At 43.3% G+C, this 24,869-nt stretch overlaps 1 protein-coding gene across 3 annotated transcripts in view; it reads right to left on the reverse strand.

Moving 5' to 3' along the window:
• PPFIA4 (PTPRF interacting protein alpha 4) overlaps positions 1–24,869 on the reverse strand; it is a 3,167,227-nt gene that overhangs the window by 2,142,759 nt on the left and 999,599 nt on the right. For all 3 annotated transcript variants that reach the window (XM_069633679.1, XM_069633678.1, XM_069633680.1), the window contains one exon: positions 17,528–17,749. In XM_069633679.1, the coding sequence (XP_069489780.1) occupies positions 17,528–17,749 (222 nt within the window). The remainder of the gene's footprint in view (positions 1–17,527; positions 17,750–24,869) is intronic.

Consider the following 24,869-nt stretch of genomic DNA (forward strand, 5'->3'; position numbering starts at 1 on the left):
ATTTGCTCCCACTTCAGGGGAGGTTAACTTGTTCAGAAACGTACAAATTTTCCGATATGAGACAATGTCACTCTACTGCGACAACTCCTAATTGAAGTTTCATGAAAAATGTAATTAACGGTGAGTCAAAAAAAAGAGCCATTCAATTCATGTTCATAGTGTTGATTTCACACTTCTTTACTTATAACCAGTTTTTCATAAACAAATTGTCTTGCTCTAGGTATTATTTTAACACCAATCTGCTTTCACAACTTTTATTCAGTTGTCCATAAACACATTTACTTTCTCAATCCGTGTTTCCCCATTGCCAGTTACAATGGTTCATCAGGAGAAAAGAAATAGTTTCTGTATGTAGAAAGACAAAAAGAAAAAGCAAATAAGGTTTTTTTTTCCTTTAGTTTAGTAAGACGAAAAGAACTTCATAATTAGTTGGTATTAAGTCTGAAAAAAATGTTTGGTATTGATCTCTAACCAATGGACTCACCCTATTTATATGACTGATTTTTGGAGTATCCTAGAACCAGTGTCTTTTTCCAAAGGAATATAGTTTATAGAGGCCACTTCAAATAAGTAATGCTATGGTTTGTAGTTAAGTATCAATGACTGTAGGGAAGAGAAAAAACAAAAACAAAAAAGAGAGAAAAGAAAACTTCTCTTAATTAATTCAATTAAAGGACTGAGGAAAGAAACCTCATTCTGTGGTTTGGAGAAAGTCTAATCTATTTAGAAACTAAGGTTCTTAACTTCTAGTTTGACCTTACCTTAATTAAAGATTGTACTTGTATCTTATAGAAAAATCTTGCTCGCCATGGTAAGCTGTACGTCCATACTCGGCTGCTTTCGCAATGAAATGCAGCCGAAATGCGCTATTTATAGCGTGCTCCTTGCGGTATGACTTCATCACGTCACGCGCAACGTTAATGTGCATGCTGCGATGACATCATCATGCAAGCACGCTTTTGACGCTAGCCGCGGCCATTTTAGAGCATGTTACATGCTTAAATGATCACGAAAAGAAACCATTTCTAGTTAATGTTAAATAGCAGTAATGGCAGGTTCTTAAATGCCAGTTTATTGATATGTACTGATAATCGCAACATTCCGCCTTTATGTATTTTAAATTGTAGTTTAAGTATTGCTGCTAATTTCTTAATTATTATTGAGGCGGGTTAAATAACAAGGTTAGTAATATCCTCAATTTATCTAATCAGAAAAACATTATTAAAGATGTAATTTTAGTATCTAAAGAGGTAAAGAAAAAAGGAAAGTTTCTTAAGAATCAGAAAGAAAGAAGAGAGCCAGAAACGTATTGGATGTGTACTGTAGTGTATCAAGATTGTGATTTTGAGTTATTTCTTACTAGTGGAATGTTTTCCAACTGACTGTGTAAATAAATGTATATTCTTTTACCAAGAGACCTTGAATAGTGTTTGTGTAACATCTTTTACTGCTCACATTACTCTTGAGATAAGTTTGGCTGCTCAGCCACTGCTACCACATAACTGTGTAGTACGGACTTGTACCAAAGGTGAGGTTGTGCTTACACCTATAGTCTTAATTGTGTGGAGTGTTCCCAAAAGGTACTGCATATAATTCTGCCTAAAAAAGGATACCAAGTATGTCACAACAAAAGCAGAGGATTTGCTGAACATAGACAGCAGACCAATGATGGATGCTTCACAGCAAACATGGCCTTTGGAATTGTGTGCAACCCTGGTACAGTTAGTGACCGGTTCACACATTTTCTACCATAAAGCCATTTGGCTCTAAAATGACAATCTTGAAGGAATTTGCAGTGTGAGTAATCAGGCAGCTTGTGGTCTGCGGCCTCTAAGATCCGACACAGCTCTACCTTTACAAGATCTTCACAGGGACCACCTTCTCATCCCGTAAAAAATGCCTTCCACATATGCTTTGTTATTGTTGCAATTCGCAGATTTGTTTTGAAAGCCTCCAAAGACTTGGCTATGGTCCCAAACCTTTTCCCAGTCCCACCCCGTAAGGAGGTCTTTTATAAGATGATTGAACCCATTCTACTTTTTTAAATAATTTCTTTAATGTATTGTGTCCCCGGGGATGCAGATGTCATAGACTCCATTATGAAGGATGTGGTTACCTTTCCTAGTCTTGGTGCTACCTCTCATAATTAAACTATGATCAATCCCGGCAAGACGCGGTCGTGTGGCAATGCATGCTGGGCAGAGATCACACTGCCCATCGGATCACAACCACGGCATATGGGGGATCCACAGTATTCATTAAGTGAATCGATTAATTGATAGGTGCAAGTCTGCAGCAATCACTCCACCAGACAGTTACAGGCCACAAACCCCTGAGACACTTTCACCAATTCTTAGCCTTGTGACCCACCTGACAGAAGAATAAAATGGGACAGGAAGCAGAAGACAGTGTGGGCATCACAGGTATAATTTAGGCTAAGAAGGCTAAGAAGCGAGAAGTAAGAGTGTTGGAAGAGGATAAAATGAGAGGCGAGAAGTGTAATTTAGAATAGCAGAGGAGAGAAGTAACTAGGAGGAGCCCCTGCTAGAGGTCTCTACTAAGAGGGCTGGTCAGAAATTAAAAACCTTGGATTATCCTAGGGTGGTCGAGGAATTAGGCCAGGGAAGGCCCTGACATTTTCACGAAGGGAATTAGACCTGAGAATCCCAGGGTCAAATGCCTCTGACCCGCAAAAAGGGCACAGAGGGTGGGTGCCTGATGCTTCTAAAGGCAAGAAGAACATTTGTGACATTTTGACAAGTGCAACAAAAAGTCCCCAAAACTGAGTGGCATTTCTTTTCGGGAAGGTAGAATACTGTAGTAGAGAGAGGGAAGGACAGAGGACCCCTGTGTTGAGAAACGCTTTCTAAATTGGTGTTTAGATTTCCGCATCCCACCCTGTGGCCTCAATGAGCCTAACCCCCTAATTTTTGCCGTTTCCAATAAACCTTTTTAACTATATTCTGTAACGTAAGACTGGGACACAATAGTGGCATGTTTTCGATATACAGTTCATTATTAAATAATAACGGGGTGGAAAAGGCCCCTTTATCCCTAGAGCTAGGAGGGGTTCCCCTGCCTCAAAGGAACCTAGTGAAATTGTCAGGCAGTCCGAAAGTAAAAAGTCTGTCACTATCGTTTCCCAAGTCTACCTCTGTCCCTAATACTAATGACCAGAGATAACAGTGCAAGGATATTTTTAGTCAAAGTAATAGATGTTCTTAGTGTTTTCATCCAACATATACATTCTGAGTCTCTCTGGTAGAGAGAAATGATGCAAAAATAATGTTCCATAAATAAAGTTCCACTCCAGAAATTAATATTGAGAATGGGTTCCCTTTTCTTGGTATTTGGTTATAACTCCTCTTTTGTAACTAGTAAAGGTCCTTTTGCTTTTTTCAAGGATACCTTTCTTTTATCTTTTGTTAGTTCACACTTTGTGGTAGACTGTACTCGTCTGCCAAGCGCTACCCAGTTTCTTCCTCAGTACGGGAAACAAGGAGGAAAGGGGGGGGCTTAGTATTTCCTCTCTTGTGCCCAGCTACTGTCTATAACCTATGTTTGTGTAGTCAGCTTATTCAGTGACTGATCTCAGCCACTTAGGCAAGGCCTCCTTTGCTTCCCACCGTCAACTTCCCCCAAATAAATACCTTTGCAATGTCTCTCTCTCTAGCATGCTTCGTTGGGGCTTCAGAACTTGTATTACTCTTCTGTACCTCCCAGCCGTGGGGACGAACCCCATGATTCAGGTCTGGTAGATATGCACTTTCCCCATACTTCCACCAGTTTCTTGCTTTGGTATCACTTTGTTCTGGGTTGCTTTGTCCGGTGTGACTTTGCCTTACTTCAGCAAGTCTCCATCAGCACCACCCAGCAAAGCCGTTTTCACAATGGTTTCACAGGCTCCTGCCTTGATCCCCCGCCGCCCTCTTAATTCGGCTTCTTCTTTATTGTAATGCCTGCCTCGATCGGCGATCTCCTCTACTCAACAGATGCTTCTATGCTCTCCCTCTGGTCTGCCTCTACTGCTCCTCATAGGTCTCTCTCCCTGCACAAGTCCCTTCTCTAAGTTTATCCTACAGTGATCTTCGACCACAGCATTTGGACTTGAGCGATTGCTGTGGATCTCTGGTCTGTTCTTTTCATCGGTCTGCAGCTTCCTCGTCCCAGTATTGTGTCCGTAGGAGACTTTCTATTTTGCACTAACAGATCGGCTTGCAAGACATTTGAGATATAATAGCAGAGTGGGTTGTGGACTCTTTCCGGTATTTGCTGTCTTGGCCATGTGAGACAGGCTTGGTATCAAGAGAGAGACAGACTCAAAATTATTTGTTTCAAAACCTTTATGTACTTAGGTTCCGGGGTTGGTGGAGTGCCTGACTGGCCCTAACTTTAAAGGGATGGTTCCCTTAACTGATGTTCCTAATGGCTGCTGTCTAATAGTCCAAAATAAATGTCTATCTGTGTATAAATCTATGCTTGCCCGCACTCTTTACAAAAAAATGTCATAGGAAGTCTTTTGAAAAGGAAAAATAGTGGTTCAACAAAAATGGGAAACCAAAGTTGGTTTCAGGTGGTCTTCTTACCAGGTACAAATTGATAAATGTCACAAAGATGGGTTCAATCAACAGGGTTTTTCGTAAAACCTTCTCCACAGGGCCCTTTCAGTGATTTCAAATACTTTCAGTGTCTTTGAGTTCCTTGCGGTTCCCTTCCCAAGCTTCAACTTATTCAAGTTCCAAACACCACAAAAAAAATGTAAGACTGTTCCTCTTGAAGCCCCTCCGGGTTCCCTTCCCCACACTTCAATCCTTTCAACACTAAAAAGAAAACCACTAAGTCTCCAACTTGGTTGGGCCTCTTAGAGTTCGGTTCCCCAAGCTCAGGACCTTTCCAGCTTTCAAACACAATGTCCATTTTATCAGGATGCACTTTACTTTCCCCAATAGGCCTTTCACAGTTCCCTTCCCCAAGCCCAGGCCTCTTCCAGCTTTCAAAACAAAACAAATAAACCACTCATGGGGTAGAATCAGAGGCTTTTGAAAACGCCAGGCTCTTTGCTTTTCCTCAGCGCGACCACTCTGATTCTTTGCCCGTCCCTTTGTTTCTTACTCTTGCTTTCCTTTGCAATTTTTATCTTCAGGTACTTCCTACACAATTTCCATGTGTTCCTTCCCTTTGTCATGCACACTTGCACTGTCCTGTATTCCTTCCCTCTATTGTGCCTCTTGCACGCTTCTTTCTCTCTTTTGTGCACCCCTGCACTGGTTTCCTTTTTCCTGGGTCGCTTGCACCCTTTTACACTTTTCCTATCTTGCCTCTTGCATATTTCTTTCACATGGTACACCTATTTTGGAACACACGACCAAGGGCCCTAGGCTTAGCTTTGCCCCTTTTTGACAGTTCGTTCTTCATCAGATGAATCTTTGTTAAAAAAAAAACGAAAACCTTAGTGCTTCACTTTTTCTCTTTCTTCCTTTAATTTAAATTTCACCTCTTTAACATTTTGCACGGCTTCTAGCACTCTTTTCACTCGTATCACTTCATTGTTCAACTTAATTCCATTTGTTATTTCACATACGAACATCTTCCTAGTTTTGCGCTTACACTGTTACTTGTATCCTTCCATTGTTGAAGTCTTCCCCTTAGCTTCACTCATACATTTACACAAACGCGGTCATCTTTTCTCACACGTTTGCAGTGTTACTTTGTATCGTGCTCTTCGAAACCCATATCTGCAATGCTTTTAGATTCAATCAGCTGACTTCTGTGCTTCAGCTCTACAACTCTTTGTTCCGAGGTCAGGGTCTGACCACCTGCCCCTCAGACACTCCTGGCTGTTTCACCGGCCCAGGGGAATGAGCATTCGCCTTTGTAGGTTCTGCAGGAGACCAGCACGCCTCTCAGCTCCCATACACAGACTCTTCTTGGTTCCCTTGAGACACGGCTCCCTTGCCACGCTTCTGGTCTTTCAAACTGCAGGTTCTGAGAGTCTCGGCATCTCAGTCTCTGGCCTCTGACCTCTGTTCCTGGACAGCTCTGGCATTTTTGCTCTCCTCCCAACTCGCTTTCCTACTCAGTGATCAGTCTGTGCAAGACCACACTGTTTATAATGGAAAGACCAGTCAGGTGTGAAGGGTTACTATTAAATGCCTGATACTGCTTGACTATTAGTGGGAAAACTTGAGCTCTTTCTAGGGTAGGTTTCCCTTATTTTCCCGATGTTATATCTTTACTGATCTTAGTTGCCTCTCCCTCGTCTCAGTATTTGTTGGAAATGGGAAGGGGGAGATGGGGTGAGATGGGACTTGATATTTACAGGCTATATTATTGTAAATTGACTGGTAAAGGAGAGGGGAAGACCCCTGGCCCTAGTTTGGTAGAAATAAGTTGAATCTCTTTGCAGAAAATTACTCCCTAGGTTACTCACTCGAACATGCAAGCACTGACCTGTATAACACTTCACATGATCTGAACTAGGGAAAGACAAAAAAGCATTGGAATTAAGATTAGGTCTTTGTCTCACCTAGCTTTCGCCGGGGTTGCTCTGGGATAATCGGATTGTCTCTTCCTTGGGTTAGGGATAATGAGGCCTTCATAACACATAAAGGCTTCTGGGATCTCTCCATTTATTTGTCCAGATGTGTCCCCCGGGAATCCCACATACCTGAAGTACTGTCCTTCCACAGATCCAGAATAGTGGAAAGCCTGGTGGTCCAATCGTCACTGGACTGAAAGATAAAAACACAGCCAGGTCCACCCACAAATTATTGTGGAGCTATGCAGTGCAGTGCACTGAATGTGGGAAGCCCGAGAAAGAGAAAGACTTAACCCTCTCCAACAGGGGAGGTAACCAGAGAGAAGGACGGAAGAGATATGGGAAGTAAAAGGACATGAGGGATCCAGGAAAGAGAAAAGTAAAGGGAAAGGAAAGAAACAGAAAGAGAAGACCAGGCAGCTAGGCAGTAAGGGAGCAAGGCAAATAGGCAGGACATTGCAAGGAGCCAGGCCACAAGACGAGAAGGCAGCAAGGACGGCAGGTAGCTAGGCAGCAAGGAAACAAGGAAGAAACCAGTTTCCAGTATGAGCATCAGCTTCAGAAAAGGTTGCAACGTGGGGATCTGCAGTCAGAGGGCCGTTTATATGTCTGGTGCCCAGCTTCAGAAGTAGTGTAGCCATGGGCAATGGACCAAGCCATGTGCACTGCACATGTGCAGAAGGCAGATGCTGGCCCAGCGTGCATTTGCAATCCCGCCAACATGGGGCCCCAAGAGAATGTGGGCATGCTGCAGAGGTGCCGGAGAAAGAGGAGCATGCCGCAATGGAAACAGAGGGCAGCGGTCCAGCAAATGCGAGCCAGCCAGCAGGTAAGAGCATGACTTGACGGTCAGGAGGGGCTGTGACACTATAGTCCTGTTGGAATACCGTGTCTCTCCTAGGGTATTCTCCTGAGGGCAACCCGATCTCCCCTACTCAGGTGATCCTCCCTCACTTGTCCACCCCATGGTTGGGATTCAAAAGTGATGGCCCTTCCCTGGCCACCTGATTAGAGGATTCTCGAGGTTTACATGGGAGAATACCCCCATGTTTCTCAGAAATTTCTGAAGAGTTTTCACCAGTATGAAAGGAGACGTTCAGCCCTACAGATGAAGGGTGTATCAGTCACTTTTACTCCCTAAAAATGGGCAAATACTCCCTAAAAATAAAAATAAGGAGTAAAAACATTCCCAACTAAATATAGGAAAAAGACATGTAGAAACTTTTGCCCCTGCGTTTGGACCAGTAGTGCACATAGTACCACAGGAAGACACCACTATTTTAACTGCCTGATTTGAAGAAGGAAAAGGGCATCTTTTATTGTGCATGAATAACTAGGTGCAAAAAAATAAAAAAATATTAAGAAAACATTGCTGTTTTTCAGTTAAACATGTTTTACTTGCTTATAAAATGGTCTCATTGGGAATTGGGCTTATGTTTTTACTCCCTAAAAAATCATTTTACACCCAGCTTTAAAGAAAAATCGGGAGGAAATTGCTCCCACTTCCAAATGTTATTTGGAGCACTGGAGACGATGTTCACGGATCAGTCACAATTTTCTGGCTTTGAATTATCTGTTGAACCGCCGACGGTGACAGTAAGTTGGACAGATTTGTAGAAGTTTGCTTTGTACAGCACCATGTTGCACCCTGGTGTCAATTGTCCCATTATAGAAACATAATTAAATATACATTTATATTGTCACTATACATTTACGATTTAAGGCACAAGAAAATACAATGACCAGTCGGGAATCTCAGCATTTTTCATCATTTGCTGAAACGGAGTTTCAAACCAAGTTCTTCAACTTGCAAAGTAAGCAATGAAGCTTCAAATATACTTGCTTCCCACCCACTTGGTGACACTGACCCCTTCTCTAAGGGATGACCTGGCCTCATTGAAAGCCTCCAATCAGTCTCTAGCAATGTCCTCATTCTCCCTCGAATGCTGACACTCCCCTTTTGTCTACTCATGTGCTGGTCTTATGCTCCAACTATGGGCCACCTCACCCCCCACATGAATGGGTTTATCTCGATGCCTTTTTATCAACTTAGCTGTTACATTCCAACATCACCAGCACAGCATTGATCATTCTCTTCAAACAGCTCAACTGACCAAACTGGGAAGAGAGCATTTCACCACATGCTCACATGAAGTGGAGGTCTATTTTCCCAGGTCTATGAAGAGGGTCTCTAGTGCCGCCTTTCAGCCTCCTCCCTGCCTCCTAGCCTAAGCCCCTGCCCCCTGGCATCTGGCACGTTTCTAACTTATCTCCACAGCCAGAATTCAAACCACAGGTGGTCAAAGCACCCATCAGGTGGTGTGTCAGGTTTTGCACCAGAGAACTGCGCTATACCCAAAGCAAGACTTTGTGCTTAGTGTAAGAGCAACCACTACCCCAGAAAATTTGACTAGTTCACCATTGGACAGCAATATTGCCATTGGCCTATCCCCAGAACTTCGAAGAACCAATTATTATTTCCCTTGACATAGATAACATTAGATGCCATCAATAATTTCCCTGCACAGCTTTATCACCAGAACAACAAGCATTTAAACTTGCAATATATAGTCTCTTTATACTCGTATTTAGCATGTATGTATATTTATCCTCTTGTACAGGTAATATATGAGAATTAAACTTTTTATAGTCCAATGTTAAGCAGCCACCAATATTAGCAATAATGTAGCTGAATATAGTCATTCATAGGGTCTCATTATGGCTGAGCCAGTCCGATAAAAATGCCGAATCAGGGTACCTCCGACCTACACCCATCAACACTACAGGTTTTGCATTTGTCTATCCCCCTATAGCATTACTTATCCCGCCCTCCTCGCTTACAGAGCCACACATATTTAGGCCAACAACAATTGGTGGTACTATACAAAACCACGTTCATACTTACTTTACTTCTATGAATAGAAAGGGTACAGTCAATGTGTGCAGCCACTTAAAATATGGCACAGTAATACTTAAAGATGAACTCGCAGAAGTGCTTTCTGGATTTGCCAGCCAGTAGACTGTTATTTTCTTCCACCCACCGGAAACGCATTGGAAAGAGCTAAATATACTATAAAAACTAGGGCTGTACCGAATAGCATATTTAGTATTCGGCTGAATACCGAATAGTGTGTCAACTATTCGGCCGAAGCCGAATATGAAGCCGAATAGTTTCTTTATTTAATAAATCATGTTCCAAACTTCAAAAAACACACTTATTAAAAAAACATGTAAAGCACCATTTTAAATGCATTCTATACTTTTATATAAAGTATAAAAGCCAGACATAAAGCAGATTTAACCAAAATGAAGGGACCAAGTGTACAGAAGATTGTTGCATATTCAGTGCCAGTTAAAGTAGGAGGCTTCACAAATGCAAAAGGACTGCCTTTGTGAATCAGATGCATTGCCTTCTCTATCCAGTTGCAAAGTCGATGCGGTCGAGTTTCGAAACTTCTTTGCAGCTCACATAGAAATGTATAAAATGATTCATGTCGGCTCATGCAGGACACAAGACAAGAGGAAATCTGAAATGCGTGAACTCCATCTCACAACTATTCACCCCACCCAAACAAATGCTGCTCACTTTCCACTTATCCTTGCCACTCTTTCTCACCAATACCAAACATATGCAACTTATAATTTCCTGATAAAATATCAGATAATGTTAAACTCAGGGCTCCAGTCCTTAAAAAAAGAAAAGGGGGGGCTATGATGTACACAATGGGAAGTGACATGACAGGAACTGAAAATATCCACATTTCTGTGTTTGTTTTTTCCAACTGAAAAAAAGTGCACATTGCATATAAACATTCGCCAGAAGAAAAGATTTTCCTGTATTGTTGCAGGCTACGCATAAGAAATGAGCATCTTATTTTGTCTAAGAATCTAACGAAACATGCCCTAAAGAGCAGATTACAATATAAGATACTTTTCAGCTGTGTGATAGCAATTTGTCTGGTCTAATTCTATTCAGTTTTGCAAACTGAAGGCTATATTTGCCTTTCTGAGTTCATGTTGCATTCTATTCAAATGTGAATGTCAAAGTATTCGGCAAGAGCCGAATAGCAAGAAACTATCCGGCAGGGGCCGAATAGCTTTTTTTCAGCCGGAATTCGGCCGAATACTTACTCGAAGCCGAAGTTCGGTACACCCCTAATAAAAACCCCTTACTTTAAAGTGAACTTACATAAAAACAATCTTAAACCAAAGATTGTTTCCTGTTAGCCAATCCTGATATGCAGTGTCATTTCTAATCTTACTTGTAATCTTTTTTGGCAGTTGACAACATTGCCTCTATCGTTTATAAATAAAATTGACTGAAAAGACAGCGGAGGTCATTATACGTTTGCCGGTATACCAACGTTCTCTACTGAAATGGCTATTACCTCTTCTGAAGTACATTTCACCCTTAGTAAGGAACGCTTCTTGATTTTCACCGCCGTTACGATAACCCCCCCACCCACCCCATCGGCCTTCCACACAAGCCTTTTTCTGCCTGCTCACAAAATTCCATATACCCATCAATGGCCGGGGATTCTCTTACCCAAGTTTCCTGCAGGAGAACAAAATCACACAAGTCGAAATTCTCCTTCCTATTTAAATTAAGGAAAGAGTTAAAACCATGATTTTTCCAACTAGTGATGATGATTTTGTTTCTTCCCAAATCCAGGTCTGGTTCTTGTTGAGATCGTGAGGGCAGCAGCAAGCCAACCCCAGCTTGATGACAGCAAATCTAGGGAAACTTGCCTGCGATCTTAACATACTGAAGTAACACTGGACGGTTAGATAATCAAGCCCCCTTGCCTTCCACTTGGTCTCCACTTGGTTTGCGTAATAGCGTGAGAACCCGAGGAGTAGGACATCTTCTTCTATTAATAGTGAGTGGAAATGCACTGCATATTTTCCAAGGTGGGACCGATCAAATAAATGAACAAATGTAATATCTGAGGACAAGCTAGAGGACAAATCAGCGATAGTGGATAGCATAGTCAATATTCTCGTCCCATTTAAATGGATTTCATTGATCATCATCAAAAACGGATTAGAAGATTAGAGGAAAAGGTTTCTCCATACCGCCGGTAGGGCGGGCCGCATTTTTCTCCTTATTCCCCCAGTCTTTTCTGCCTCCCCTTAACCTAATCATCTCAGCACTGGAGTGTTTAGGTTCATTCTCTTGCTGAAAGAGGGGCAGTTGCTTAATGCAGCCCAAGTTTCCTCGCCCAGCATCCAGGTTCATTTCTTTGCACATCTCCTGACCACTTTGTTTTCTTCCCTCTAACATTGCTATTGTCACGTCACCACTTCCTTTGCATTGGGCGGATTCTGTTTGTAACCAATGAACTTTTTTCCTTCTTGAGTCATACTTTCTTACTGGATTTTAAACTCAAATGGGGAAGCCTTCATGGACACGTGTCGTGGCTGACCTGGTCAGCCTTTTTTTGGCCCTTGAACGTCAGAGTCATTGGGACTATCCTCAATCGTCATAACTGGCTTTCCAGAAGGCAGCTGTCTGTTTCCTTCTAGACCATGCTTTTTGGGAGCATTCAAGAGGGTCCTCAAAAATGTCCTTGAACCTCTGTTTTTTACCTTGGCAACTCCTTTAATATTTTTAGATTTTTTATTCTGTGGCAAATTCATTGAAACCTTATCGCTAGTGGTTGCATTCATACTCGAAGATTCCACAGTCAATGACATCCCAGGTTGAGTAGCCACTGTTGCAGTCTCCACCGTGCTTTGGGTATGGCACATATCACTTAGAGTTCCAAATATCGGCTCATCTTGGCAGTTAAATGAGCTAGTATTTGCTCCCTCACTTTCCAGATGATTTATTCCTTTGGGCAATAAGAAGTATCTCGGACAGTGAGGCGGTATTGGCTCTTACCTCGTACACAACAATGTCATACAGTCTGATGAAAGACTCTAAAATGAGGTTCGGAGCAGCAAGAGAGCTGGAACTTGACTCTGACGAGTCATGCATGACAGAATCATCACCCTGAAAAGCAATGCCCTATATACAGTATCAGGAATCTCTATCTGGGCACCCTTGCCTGAGATTATAGTATCTGGGATAGCTTCCACTTCATAAATATACTGAATTTGGAATAAGGTCGTTGACATACAAAAATGCTACGCTCCTTGCTCCAAGGCCAAAATTTCATTTTCCAGAGAGATGCACTTGTTCATAAGGCTCATACTGACATGATGCTCCACCCGAGTCAGTAGTGGGTCTGATAGATCACATTCCAGATTGTTGAGTGTCTCTGCCCTCTACCTTTAGCATAGTGACGGGCAGTTCAAAACCTCAGCATCAGGGCCTTCTATGCCGAAGTCTCTTTGCCATTCAAAGTCTCTTATTTCAGGGGGCCCGATGCAACACAACAAACATTAAAGTTTCTTTCTTCTCAGGATTTCACATGTACAACTTCTCAGATGATTTACTGTTCACCCTGGTTGCCACTATGCTGGGCTCAGACCTTCTTTAACACAAAGCCTTCAATTGGTCTCCCTCCGCCAAGCCCAGGCTAAATTTATCTACTTTTCCAAACTTTCGGGATTTTGCTCCACCCATCGCAGGACCACTTTGAGTCACAATTCTTTGTTCTCTTCTTAATAGAACCCTTTTAACTTTCAATTATGCCACTCCTCGTCTGGATACCTTACAGAGACCTTCGATTGAGCACCCATGCAGTGCCGACCAGACCACTCTGTCAAAGGTATCGTATCTTGCTTTTAAAGTTCAATCACTCATCAGCAATTTAACTTTAATTGCATCTTTTTTAATCACACATTTTAACAATATTTGTTCCAGCGCTTGCCATACATTGTTGCTGCCTGCAACCTTGGCTTCAACACAAACCAGTCTTGTATCGGTCTCCCCAACTCACCGGCTGTGTTGATTTCACCGACGCTGCTTTGTTCTTGGAGCCAAGGACGGTACCACGGCGGCTGCTGCTTCTCCCCGTCTTGTTTGTTGATGCGGGCCCCAGGTACCTCTGACACGCAATGCAGCCTGCTTTGCTGGTCTTACGCTTCCTAATCTCGAGGGCTCTTCAAAGTAATGGTTCCTTGTCGGAAAGGGCAAGGGAATTTCCCTCTTTGCGATACCCTCCTGTTTCGATGTCTTTCTTCTCTCGTCTCAATACTGCTGTTTCCTCGTGTGCTTTGCCTTGCTCAGAGTGTGCTCTTGTGTTCTGCCTTTTATCCGTATGGGGAAGATTAATGGAAGTCAGGTGTGTGTGATGGTCAGTAATTCCCTGACCATTCTATTGGCACATGTCAGGTATACTGCTCAAGTATTAGTCTGTTTTCCCCACAGCGGGCTGTCTGTGTGAAAGCGTTCATGTTGTAAAAAGGGGGGGGTAGTGTTCCTAAGTATCCTTCCTGGTAGGATGGGGTAAAGCTGTTAGAGGGAATGGGATACGTCTCACCATCTGGGGTCCTACTCCCTGAAGACCCCTCTCCTGGGTGATCCTCCCACACCAGTGCACCCCCAGGAAATGGATCCAAAAGTGATGGCCTTGTCCTGGCCACCTGGATGACAGATCCCCTGGGACTAGTGGGTGAAATACCTTCTGTTTTCTCACACCCTACATAAACTAAAGAAACTCTGGTGCTCATTCGGAAGTCCATGAAAGTCCAAATCAAAAGGCAGAGTCCCAGTCCAAAAGCTCCTACGCTCTCCCTGTCACCACAACAAACAGTAAGAAAGATTGGGTTCTGATCGTGACCCAGGAGAATTACTCAATTCTCCTGGATGCAAAGTGTCTCAAAGACACTAACAGCCTTATCATGAGTTTGGCGGTAACCCTTAAATGTGGCAGGAACGCTATTACTCCTGCATTTAAGAGTCGGCCAAACCATGGGTTTGGCAGCATTTAACCCCAGCATTTAACAGCATTTAACAGCGCCGGGAAAATGCCAATTTATGGCACAATTACAATGTGGTAATACCGCCGACGGTAATTGTGCTTAAAATTCCCCATTGGATGGGGAATAGGGAATTTCCCAATGGGCCCAATGGGGAATGGGGAATTACCGTTCCGCCAAACCCGTGATCCGCCGTTAATAATGTGGTGGGTTTGGCGGTAACGCTATTAGCCCTGGCAGTATCCCGGAGGTAATACCGCTGGGGTACCGCCCAACTCATGATGAGGCCTTAAGTCTTCTCAAAGTAAAAGTTCCATAAAAATGTCAAGGTTTTCATAACAAACAAAGAGTTGTACATGCTTCTTGTGGGACTAGGAGAATGACTCCCGTCTCTAAACTGTTTCCCCAATGTCCCTTATTTATTTTATTTATTATTAATGTGTTATAGCTTAGTATAAGCTTTTCACATGATATAAGAAATTACATTTACAAAACAATTGTACATTAAAAACAGAAAATAGTAACAATGGGCCTCATTACGACCCAGGCGGTAAGGGTTTTACGACGGCGTAAACAGCGCCGACCCTTACCGCCTGATTCCGAGGTCCCTTAGCGCCATGGAGATTTTAACACCTGCTTTTAGCAGGTGTTAAAATCCATGGCGCTAAGGGACCTTGTTGTTAATTACGCCACCGTAATTTACGGTGGCGTAATTAACGCCTTCCCCACTCCCATTATGCCCTATGGGGCAAAAATGGGAATGGGGAAGGGTAAATGGGGATTGGGGACTTACCGCCCCGCCAACCTCGGAATGGGGCGGTAAGTCCACCAACCACCATGGCGTAAATGTAGTTTACGCCATGGTGGTAAAGGTACGACCCAGGCGGTAACTTACCGCCTGGGTCGTAATGAGGCCCAATGTCCCTTATAGTTTTCAAGAAAACAATTAGTTCCTTGAAGGAAATCTCAGCACATTTTTCTTTCTTTATGCTCTTTGTCCTGTCCTCCCTGGAACAACGAAGATGCTCTCTAAGTCCGTCTCGACTCTCCAGCAGCACACTCTTGTGGAACTGCCCTGGGAATTGTGCTACAAAGTGATTCACTACTTCATCTACTTCTGCATGATTTACTATCGTGAGTCTTCCCGGACCCCTCCCGACTTGTTCTTGTTCCTGTCACCTTCTCCCGGGGGAACTCTTCATTGGCTTTGCCAAGGGTCGCTGGTCCACTCTCTCTGTTTCAACTTCTTTTTTCACACCATTTCTGCTGCCTGCTTTCTCTCTGTGGCCAATTACTGTTGGTGGTATCGGCACTGTTGTCAGAACACTCAGTACACCCACAACAGGTCACACCACCAACACTGTCTTTTTTACTCTCTGCACACATGTCTACACAGCTCTGCTGTAGGCTAAGGTTGGCGGCTCAGCACTGTTGTTGGACCCGATGGCGCACCAACTACAGGCCACGCCACCACCTTTCCATCCCTCCTGGTCTACTCTGCTGGTTCCCAACCGACTTGCAAGATGCTTCCCAGGAACGTCACTGTTTGTCTCTTTAAATTTGGAGATGTGCCTCAATGCGGGCACCTCACTTGCTGGGTTCCCCATCTGGACGTACAACAGCTCTCAACATACCAGAACCACACAGGCCACAGCCGGAAGGGCTAGACGACAATGAAGAACACAGTCCACCTTTGATGTTTGGTTTAAATAGCGGGGACGGATCAGCCATAACATCAGCCCAAATGACAGCAGCTGACTGAGTATTCCCCCTGCTCAATTGTAGCATTCTCAAGCCCTTCTTCATCCCTGTTCCTATTACATCAGTGTGGTCTGATATTTTAAAATAACACATAGTTTTGGGCGTGATCCTATGTGTAGAAGATTCATGAAGTAACATCAGCCTGCAGGGTCGGGTTTAAAGGGGCCATGTCTTTATAACTCACGTCCTTAGCCCCATGATGGGGGTTCCTCTCTATTAGATCCTCCCGCATGTTAACACCCCTAGGTGGACAATTGGTTAGCGCCCTAGCCTCATGTAAAGGGTCTCCCCTCTGGGAAGAAGTGCTGCTAGGTGAAGGATTGTTACACTACTTAAAGTAGTGCACCTGTCAAAAATAAGAATAATAATAAAGTCCATGAACATCATGTTCCTACAAAGGTTACTTTGGGTCCTCATGATGACTACGTGAAATCTTCTATTATGTAATTTTCCTTACAAGTACATAATGTTTGATCAATTAAAGTTCTCCATGGAAACCATAAAGAGTGGCTGATGGCAAAACTGGCAAAATGGTCTTGGAAATTTGAGATTAATTTCCATCGATTTACACTAAGGTCGACTTTGCAACATTAAGAATGATGGATGGAGCAGTGTAGTATTAATCATATACAAGGGCAATTCTTTGTGCAGCCTTTCATGCCATTGATTTCCAGCCTGTTGTACACTTACAGAGATGGAAAGTCTCATGGAAAATTAGGTATGGTCTCACCCCAAAAGACCAGTCCAGACCCAACAGCTACGTCACATGCCCTTTTGCTCGAGACAAATAACTCCAGACATGGTTCAGCCTCATTGGGCAACATCAGTAATGTGTGGGCTTTCACTCTAGACACAGCAAACTCAGAACCCACATCTTTGTATATAACTGTGCCACTTAGGGTGAACTTCGCAATACTTACTGTGAGTGCTGGAGGAAAAACGTTGTTGAAATATTGCTGTGCGGCTTTTGTTCCAGTTCCGAAATGATGTTCTTTAGCAATTTGGGCTTGAATACCCCAATTGGTGCGGGACCATAACGGATTTGTTTATTGTTGCCCTTCCCCCCCCCTTCTTCAATGGGGTGATCAGGCTAAGATGATGATGCCAGAGGTTGATCAGATCAACAACAGTGCTTATGATCAATCCTAAGTGTCATCAATATCCTTTTTGTTAGGGATATTAACTGGACACCAGAAACAGGTCAAACTAAAGAAATTGTTATAACAATTAAATAGTATTCATTATTTTCAGGACAAAGATTTTGAGCACTATAAAAATAAATGAATAACAATATTACTGATGATGGTAGAAGCACCAATAATTGCAATAAAAACACTAATGCCAGTAGTAATGTCTCACCTCGCGGATGTCACGCTGGTACTTGACGTTCATTTCTTCTGACTTCAGCAGATCTTTCCGGGCTGTCGACAGATCCTCTTCCAGTTCGTTGACACGGGTGGACAGCGAAGACTGCCGGTCCTTCGTTTGGCACAGCTCAAAGTTCTGCTTTTCCAGAAGTTCCTTAAGCTCCACCACACGCCCAGCCTCATCCTCTGGATGGATGGAGCCATTGTGCAGTCTCTGGAAGGGCAGAGAAAAGGTGCAGAGAGGATTAAAAGAAAATCAAAGGAAACACGAATCGAGAAGGTAGGCAGTTCGAGGGGCTCTGCTGTGAATGATCTAATCTTCCTCCATAGAGTGTATTATTTGAAGCCATTGTTGTCTAACAATTTGTATTCAATGTTCCCGTTTTTAAAAGTAGCTTAGTTCTAACGGGTCTTCAAAGAAGATTATTAATAGGGATTATTGTACTATCTAGTTTTTATAAATTGGCAGTCAAATCATTTTCTAGGGAGTGAAATATGAATTACCATTCCCACCCATTGTGTATAGGTGTGTTACAAATGCCATATCGTATCATATCATATCATATCAAGTGGGGTATTCTTTAGACATGTAAATCTCTATATTAACCCTAATACACCCCTTTACAATGCTGATACGCTGAACTGAGCCCATTGAAATGTGTGGGGAAGCAGTGTCTGTTTTTTCTTTTTTTGGTTGGATGTTTTTTACCACCCTATTTTTTGTTGGGAGTAATTGCTCACTTTTTGACAGTAACAAAGGCTTGTACGCCGCTTCTCTCTAGGTCCAGAACTAGCAATGCGACGCATTAGATTGGAATAAAGCATACGTGACCATGAGTATGAAAGAGATTCACCACAAAGATTAAATGTTTAAACATTCAATAAAAAAAATTATAATATATTCTAACATATTTTAGGATACAGGCCAATCAAATAATGTTTTCTGCCACATATGTAGTGCCATTTTGGTGCCCCCTTACAAAACAGCCTCATTTGATGTTTTAGGAGGAGCAAAAATGGCAACGTCATGATGCAGAGGGGGCCTCAGGAATAGGCGGTGTGAGGGTACGGAGGTAGGAGACAAACACAGGAGTGATACGTTTGTTGACAAACTTTTATTAAAAAAAAAAAACTAGAGAAAACCCTGCCTAGCCCTATTACTAAGAGGGGTTTCCCTGCCTTAAACCAAATACTAAGGATTCTTTCAGGTGGTCCGCAAAAAGTATATAGTCCACTGTCCAAAACCTATCTCTGTCCCTTTCCATGTCCACTAAACTAGAAAGGATGTGGGTCTTCTTGATCCATTAGAGTGAATTAAAGTTCCAATTTGGGAAAAACAAAGTTATAACACGAACCTAAACAAAGTTCCAAAGGGATGCAAAACCACCAAAGTTCAACAGTAGTAAAGTCCTCTGGTTCAAAAGGACAGTGAAGTTCCAACTCAAAATGGTGATGCCAAGAGAATTATTCCTTTCACTTGCTCTCACTCAGGCTTCTCAATGTGGTTACAAATGCCAGGGGAAATGTCTCCCTCCTCCTGACTTTTAGGCGCCTTACAATGTTCAAGAGAGTACCTTCCTTCTCTTGACTTCTCTCATGCAGTTCTAACACCACCAGGGAGGGTTTTTCCCTTCCCCTGGCTTCTTCCTCACAACACCAGGGAGGACGCTACCCTTCCCCATGTCTCTTCTCTTGCCTTGTTTCACCTTCCTTTCAAACCATTGGGCTACGAGTCTCAAACCCGTAAGGTTCTTAGGTGACAGCGTGGCAGACCTGGTTAACTAGCCTGCCAAGTACTGTAAGGAGGAAGATGACTGATGATGGTAACCTTCATTTGGGCGGGTCCCAGACCCGTTGCCCTTGCTTTCTTTCTTGGGGTCTGCAAAGAGTACTGTGTTCCCTGGGATTTTCTTCTTCCCCTGTTAGGCTGTGCCATGGTATCCCCACTGTTCCCTTCTGCCCCTACCAACCAACCCAGTCAACCATGTACCTTTGGGGTCTTTCCTGTATTCTTTTGTCAGTCTTGGGGTGTTCCTGCTTAGGTTTCAGGCTTCTGCAGTCTTCCCCCCCATGACCGATGTGCTGCGACAGCTCTACAGCATGTGGTTCCCTTGGTTCCCCCAGGGTGGGTTATCTTCTCAGTTGGGTTCTTTGACAAGGGGTTCTCCTAGGCTCCGCACAGTCTTCAGAACTTCGCTGCTGGCCAACGTTTCCCCATCCTTCCGACAGAGCCTCTGGTCCACAGCCGCTTCTTCTGCTTCGCACTTCCTCAGTCTGTCTCCTGTAGTTTCACTTCCACATCACATATTGTGGCAAATTATCTGTACTCCCCATACATTGATGTGGGGGAAGGGAGCCACTAGGGATGCGATTTGTCCGGCCATTACCTCCTAGAGGTTGTTGTGGAGGGAGCCCGCTGCTCATTTGTCCCGAAGAGACATGATAGACACTATCCTGAAAACAACACGCAGGAGAAGGATTGTCAGAGGATTAGTCATCTGGTATGTGGCAAGAGTTTGGCCCAATTCCTGAAACGGGAGTACTGGTCCCCAACCCAGGTATCAATTTAAATGGCCAAAGCACAAAACTCTCAGTGACAGCAGAGGACACCCATAGAATATGCTAACAATGTTTACCAATGGACGCAGAGTCCCAGAATGATGCAAAGACATGGGCATCTTTATGGAGCCTGCCAAAGGGAAGTCCGTGGAACTGCTATCATCAAAGAGATGATAAACAGGGCCCAAGTAAAAAATAAAATGGAAATTCATTATGCCACTTAATGATGTCCACCGTTTAAGCTATGAGGTCCCAATTCACTCAAACATTGCTTGGTTGGCCAATGCAAAACCTAGACTAATCAAAGATTAATGAGGACAATTAAAACTTCAACCCAAACTGACCAATCCCAATAAGGAATTTAGAATGGGCACAGAGCCAATCTGCAAGCGTGTGGGAAGAACCGCTCAGAATCTAGCTGCATAAAGTAAGAAGGGAAGTGTTACCAAGAAGGAATCTACGTGTTCACTGTGCCGCCCGTAACTATGCTGACAAAAATGTCAACACCAATTATGGTGCTGAGCAGTGATCAGATAGATCACTTTTCCCCGCAAACCTCCAACCCCCACACCACTTACCTTTACCACGGCACACTTATGTGTGCGCCGCTGACACCCTTGTGCCCATGCGGCGTCAGTTTCTCCCACTGATGTAGGGTGGTGGTGACGCCACTGGGTCCTTTTTTCTCTTTTTATCCTAACCCCAGCAACTCCAGACTCCTGTTACTTTGACCAAGGGAAGCGGGGGGACACCCCTGCAACTCCTGCTCTGCTTGGGTGCAGTAATTTGGGTCAGGATTTCTGAAGTGCACAAAGGCACATATTTCGCACCGGGCATCATTGTGGAGTCGCAGTAATGTCACGATTCCATAAAGAAGTAAGGGGAGAATCACGCTTCAGGTAGACATACTGAGCATGTGTGCCCCGACACCAAGAGGCATCAAAGCGACGACGTTGGAAAGCAGGACCTTGAGAAACCTAAAGTCTACCACTTCCTGGAGGAGGTGACAGAGACTATTACCTTTGGGGAAACCTCTCCAGGAGAAGCTGGTACCTGGACACCCTGAGAAGGGGACTCATTCTATACATACATCCAAGCAACTCTTGGACCTAGTAGAATTGGGAAGCCATGTTGAAAGGCTTCCCACCGATGACACTTGGGAATAGGGTGAAACCTATGACCATGGCAGGGGGGACTAAACAAGAACTGCTTGAAAGATCCTAGATGTGCGAGGGGAATTATCTATTGAAGTGTTGTTGCAGATACTGAAAGCAAAGGTCCAAGGAAGGATGGGTTGTGAATCTTGAAGAAGCCCAAACCTCAAATGAATAACCTGTTGTGACACTTGACAATGGCTCAGGAGTGACGTATTGTGAAAGCTCAAAAAGCTAAAAGTCCAAGAAGAACAGGGCCAAGGGCTAGGAGGACCCCACTGTACATACTGCTGAAGTCAAAGGTCAATGGCAGGACCTGCTGGTAGAATCAGACAAAACCGATGGCCGAAGGAATTATCTGCTTGAATCCAAACTAAGCTAAAGGACCATGAGGCAACTTGTTGTGAAATCCTGACAAAGCCAAGATCCAGTCAATAACTACTGTGAATTATGGAAGCAAGGGTCATGGGAGGAACACTTGTGAAACCCAAATGAAGGAAAGGTGTAGGAGGAAGAGGTTGTAATACATAAAGAGAAAACCCAAGAAGAAAATATTTATAAGAGTCCCATTACGAACAGCCATGAAAGACGCATGTTGTGAGCCTGACAAGCTAAGAATTAGAAATACCTTTGTTGAAAAGACACCAGAGTGGAGGTCAGCCTGCAAAGCAGCCCAAGTAATATCACTTTCCTCTGTAGGGATCTTGAATCTGGAGAAAGAGAACAAAGGAGCAGTCCGGCTCTTGAAGTTGCCATCAGTGCAAATGTTAGACTGTGTTTGCTATTACAGTATAGGGATAGGCTCTTAAGTAAAGGTTTTGTGAACTCTTGAGTTGGACAATCATTTGTGATATTAGCATTGGGTAGCCAGCAGGCAAAGGACTTATCAAGAATAGGTTGAATCTTTACTTTGCCCATTTCAATTTCATACGGCTTTGTAGAATAGGGTGTCCCAGAAAGGGTAGCGACTTTAAGAGTAGGTTTGTGGAACTGTAGGATGCTGGACACACAGTGTGAACCACCAGCAATGGAAACCTCACTTTGTTAGAGTTTGCATTTTCATTTCTATAGAACTTTGGTCGTTTCTATAGGAATTCTACCCAACCCAATCCTTGCATTTGGAACCAAGGAAACCTCTGTTTGAGTAACCTACTGATCGAGCCTCAGATGTGTCAATAATGCGACCTTACTCCAAGAAGTAGACATGTGCATGCATATGAAATACGGATTTTAGGTTAATCCAAATTAAACGCAATTGTTAGCTATGCAGTGTAAACAGGAAAACACAGCTATGTTTAACTTGGCTTCTGCAATCGGATCTGAAAACTTGAAATATTTGATTGGCCTTCTCAGTTCTCTGCTGAAGAATTTAAGTGTCTGAATATTTCCAAGCACTTCATTTTTTTAATAGTAAATCTAATCGGATGGGTTGCTACTTTGTAGCAAAAAAAGTAGCAACCCATCCGATTAGAAAGCATTGAGAGGGGAAATGGATTTCGATGGGACTCTAGCTTCAGAAATTGACATTGTGAAATGAGAGTTTGCAGAAGATCCATCAAGAAATCTAGTTCTGCACATGTGCTTGTGACATAAGTGTCAATTACGAAGCGGTGAAAGAAGTGTGCAATGGTTTTACATTGTTACTAGGAGCAAGAGCCGTGACAAAATATTCACATTTCCAGGGCTTCATCTACAGAGACCATCTTCACCATCACCCATCCCTACGCGCACCTCCAAGATATACCTAAATCTGGGTAAGAAGCACCCTCACACCTGCACTTACACTATACTTTGATGGCTTGCTATTGGGAGGATGAGCGAAACCCAATAGCAGAGCGTTGGCCCGCACCACATCCACCACACACCATGCTCCCGATTCCTGCTCTCTACCACTGCGGTGACGAGCTGACAAAGCCAGTTGGGAGCACCGCGTCCTGTTGCCGGGATGCAGTGACTGGACTTTCAGGCAAAGAAACAGCACTGCAAAGTTATACCAATATAAAATATGCTCTACATAGAACATCTGTGTCATTGTCATTATAAACTCTAACATCACAACCTCGTATAAGTATGTGATGACGTCTTTGGGGCCTAATAGTAACACTGTGAATATAATCCATAACACTTTTCAGGCAGCCAGAGAGAGGGCAGGATGTTCCATATAACAAGGAACATGGCACCCAGAAGGCAGCCATCTCTTTATTTAAGCCAATAGGGGGATTTACTTGGCTACCTCGCAATTTTTGTTTGTTGAGAAAGTAGATTTTCCACGCTCTCTGCATTTAGTGTTAAGTGCAGATTTTGTTAATTAGAGTGTGGACTCATGGTCCCAATTGTAGTCAGCCGACACGTGTTTCAACCTCATGGGTCTTTATCAAGGCTAATTGGTGGTTGAGTCTTGCCCCTAATGATTCTCTGCGTAGAGCTGTTGCGTCCTCGGTCTGTTGGCCAACAGACCAAGTACGCAACAGCTCCACGCAGAGAATCATTCCAGCGCGCACGAGGCGCCCAGCCATGAACACACAGGACCTACATAGATTCAACACAGGACCCCATTAGGGGCAAGACCCAACCACCAATTAGCCTTGATAAAGACCAACGAGGTTGAAACACGTGTCGGCTGACCAAAATTGGGACCATGAGTCCACACCCTAATTGATGAATAAAATTTGCCCTTAGCACTAAACGCAAAGAGTGTGCAAAATCTACTTTCTCAACAAACAAAAATTGCGAGGTAGCCAGGTAAATCCGCCCTATTGAACCAAACAAGGAGGTGAGGGCTTCACCTCAACAACAACCTGTGACCTTGCATTAATATTGAGGACACCACAAAAATAAACAGAGTTTAGCAAAGGACGGTTCCAATCCTAGGGCCCAATCTCGTTTCTTTATTTAAGCCTACAGCAAATGGAAATGAAATACATGCTGAAATTTGTACATAGATGAACATGTTTATTGGGCGAGTTTAGCAGTGGTAAATGGTGAATTGTTTTAATTGGAGGGGCATGAATATTTGCCACATATATGCCAGAGAAATCGAGCATTGTGAGGGAACTCCAATCAACCAAGGGCTTTTTGTTTTAATAATGGGTTAAAAGGATGCATTTTACAGCACACTTTCTGTGAAAAATAATGTAAAAAGTCAGACAGTTTGCAAATGTTTGTTTAGGGTAACTCATAAAAGAATCAAAACTATGCAAGTCTCTGACAGTGGACAGCAGCATTTCCCGATGCATTTTCAGGATGCCTTTGCCCACAAAATATGCCAGTATGAAAATATTTTCATTCGGGTTGTGCCTATACGTGTATTTGCCATATTGACCAATATATGCCAGTATTCCCATATAAATACATGCTTGTGTTTGCTCTGTCTATAATGCCAGTAACAAAGCTATGAGGACATATGTCCAAGGTGGCTCTGACAATACATGGAATTATTCCCACAAAAGAACATGCTCCTAGCTTTGCCAGTAAAACATCACAATATGGTCACATTCCAAACTGGCTGCACCAATATATGCCAGGCTAGCCACATAATAACACTCATCATGCTTGCCTTATCATAGATGCTCTGTAAAAAATGCCAAACCACGGTTTGAAGTTATAGCTGGCTGCACCAAC

Source organism: Ambystoma mexicanum, chromosome 13, assembly GCF_040938575.1.
Source record: "Ambystoma mexicanum isolate Mex_15411 chromosome 13, UKY_AmexF1_1, whole genome shotgun sequence".
In the NCBI taxonomy this organism is placed as follows: Eukaryota; Metazoa; Chordata; class Amphibia; order Caudata; family Ambystomatidae; genus Ambystoma; species Ambystoma mexicanum.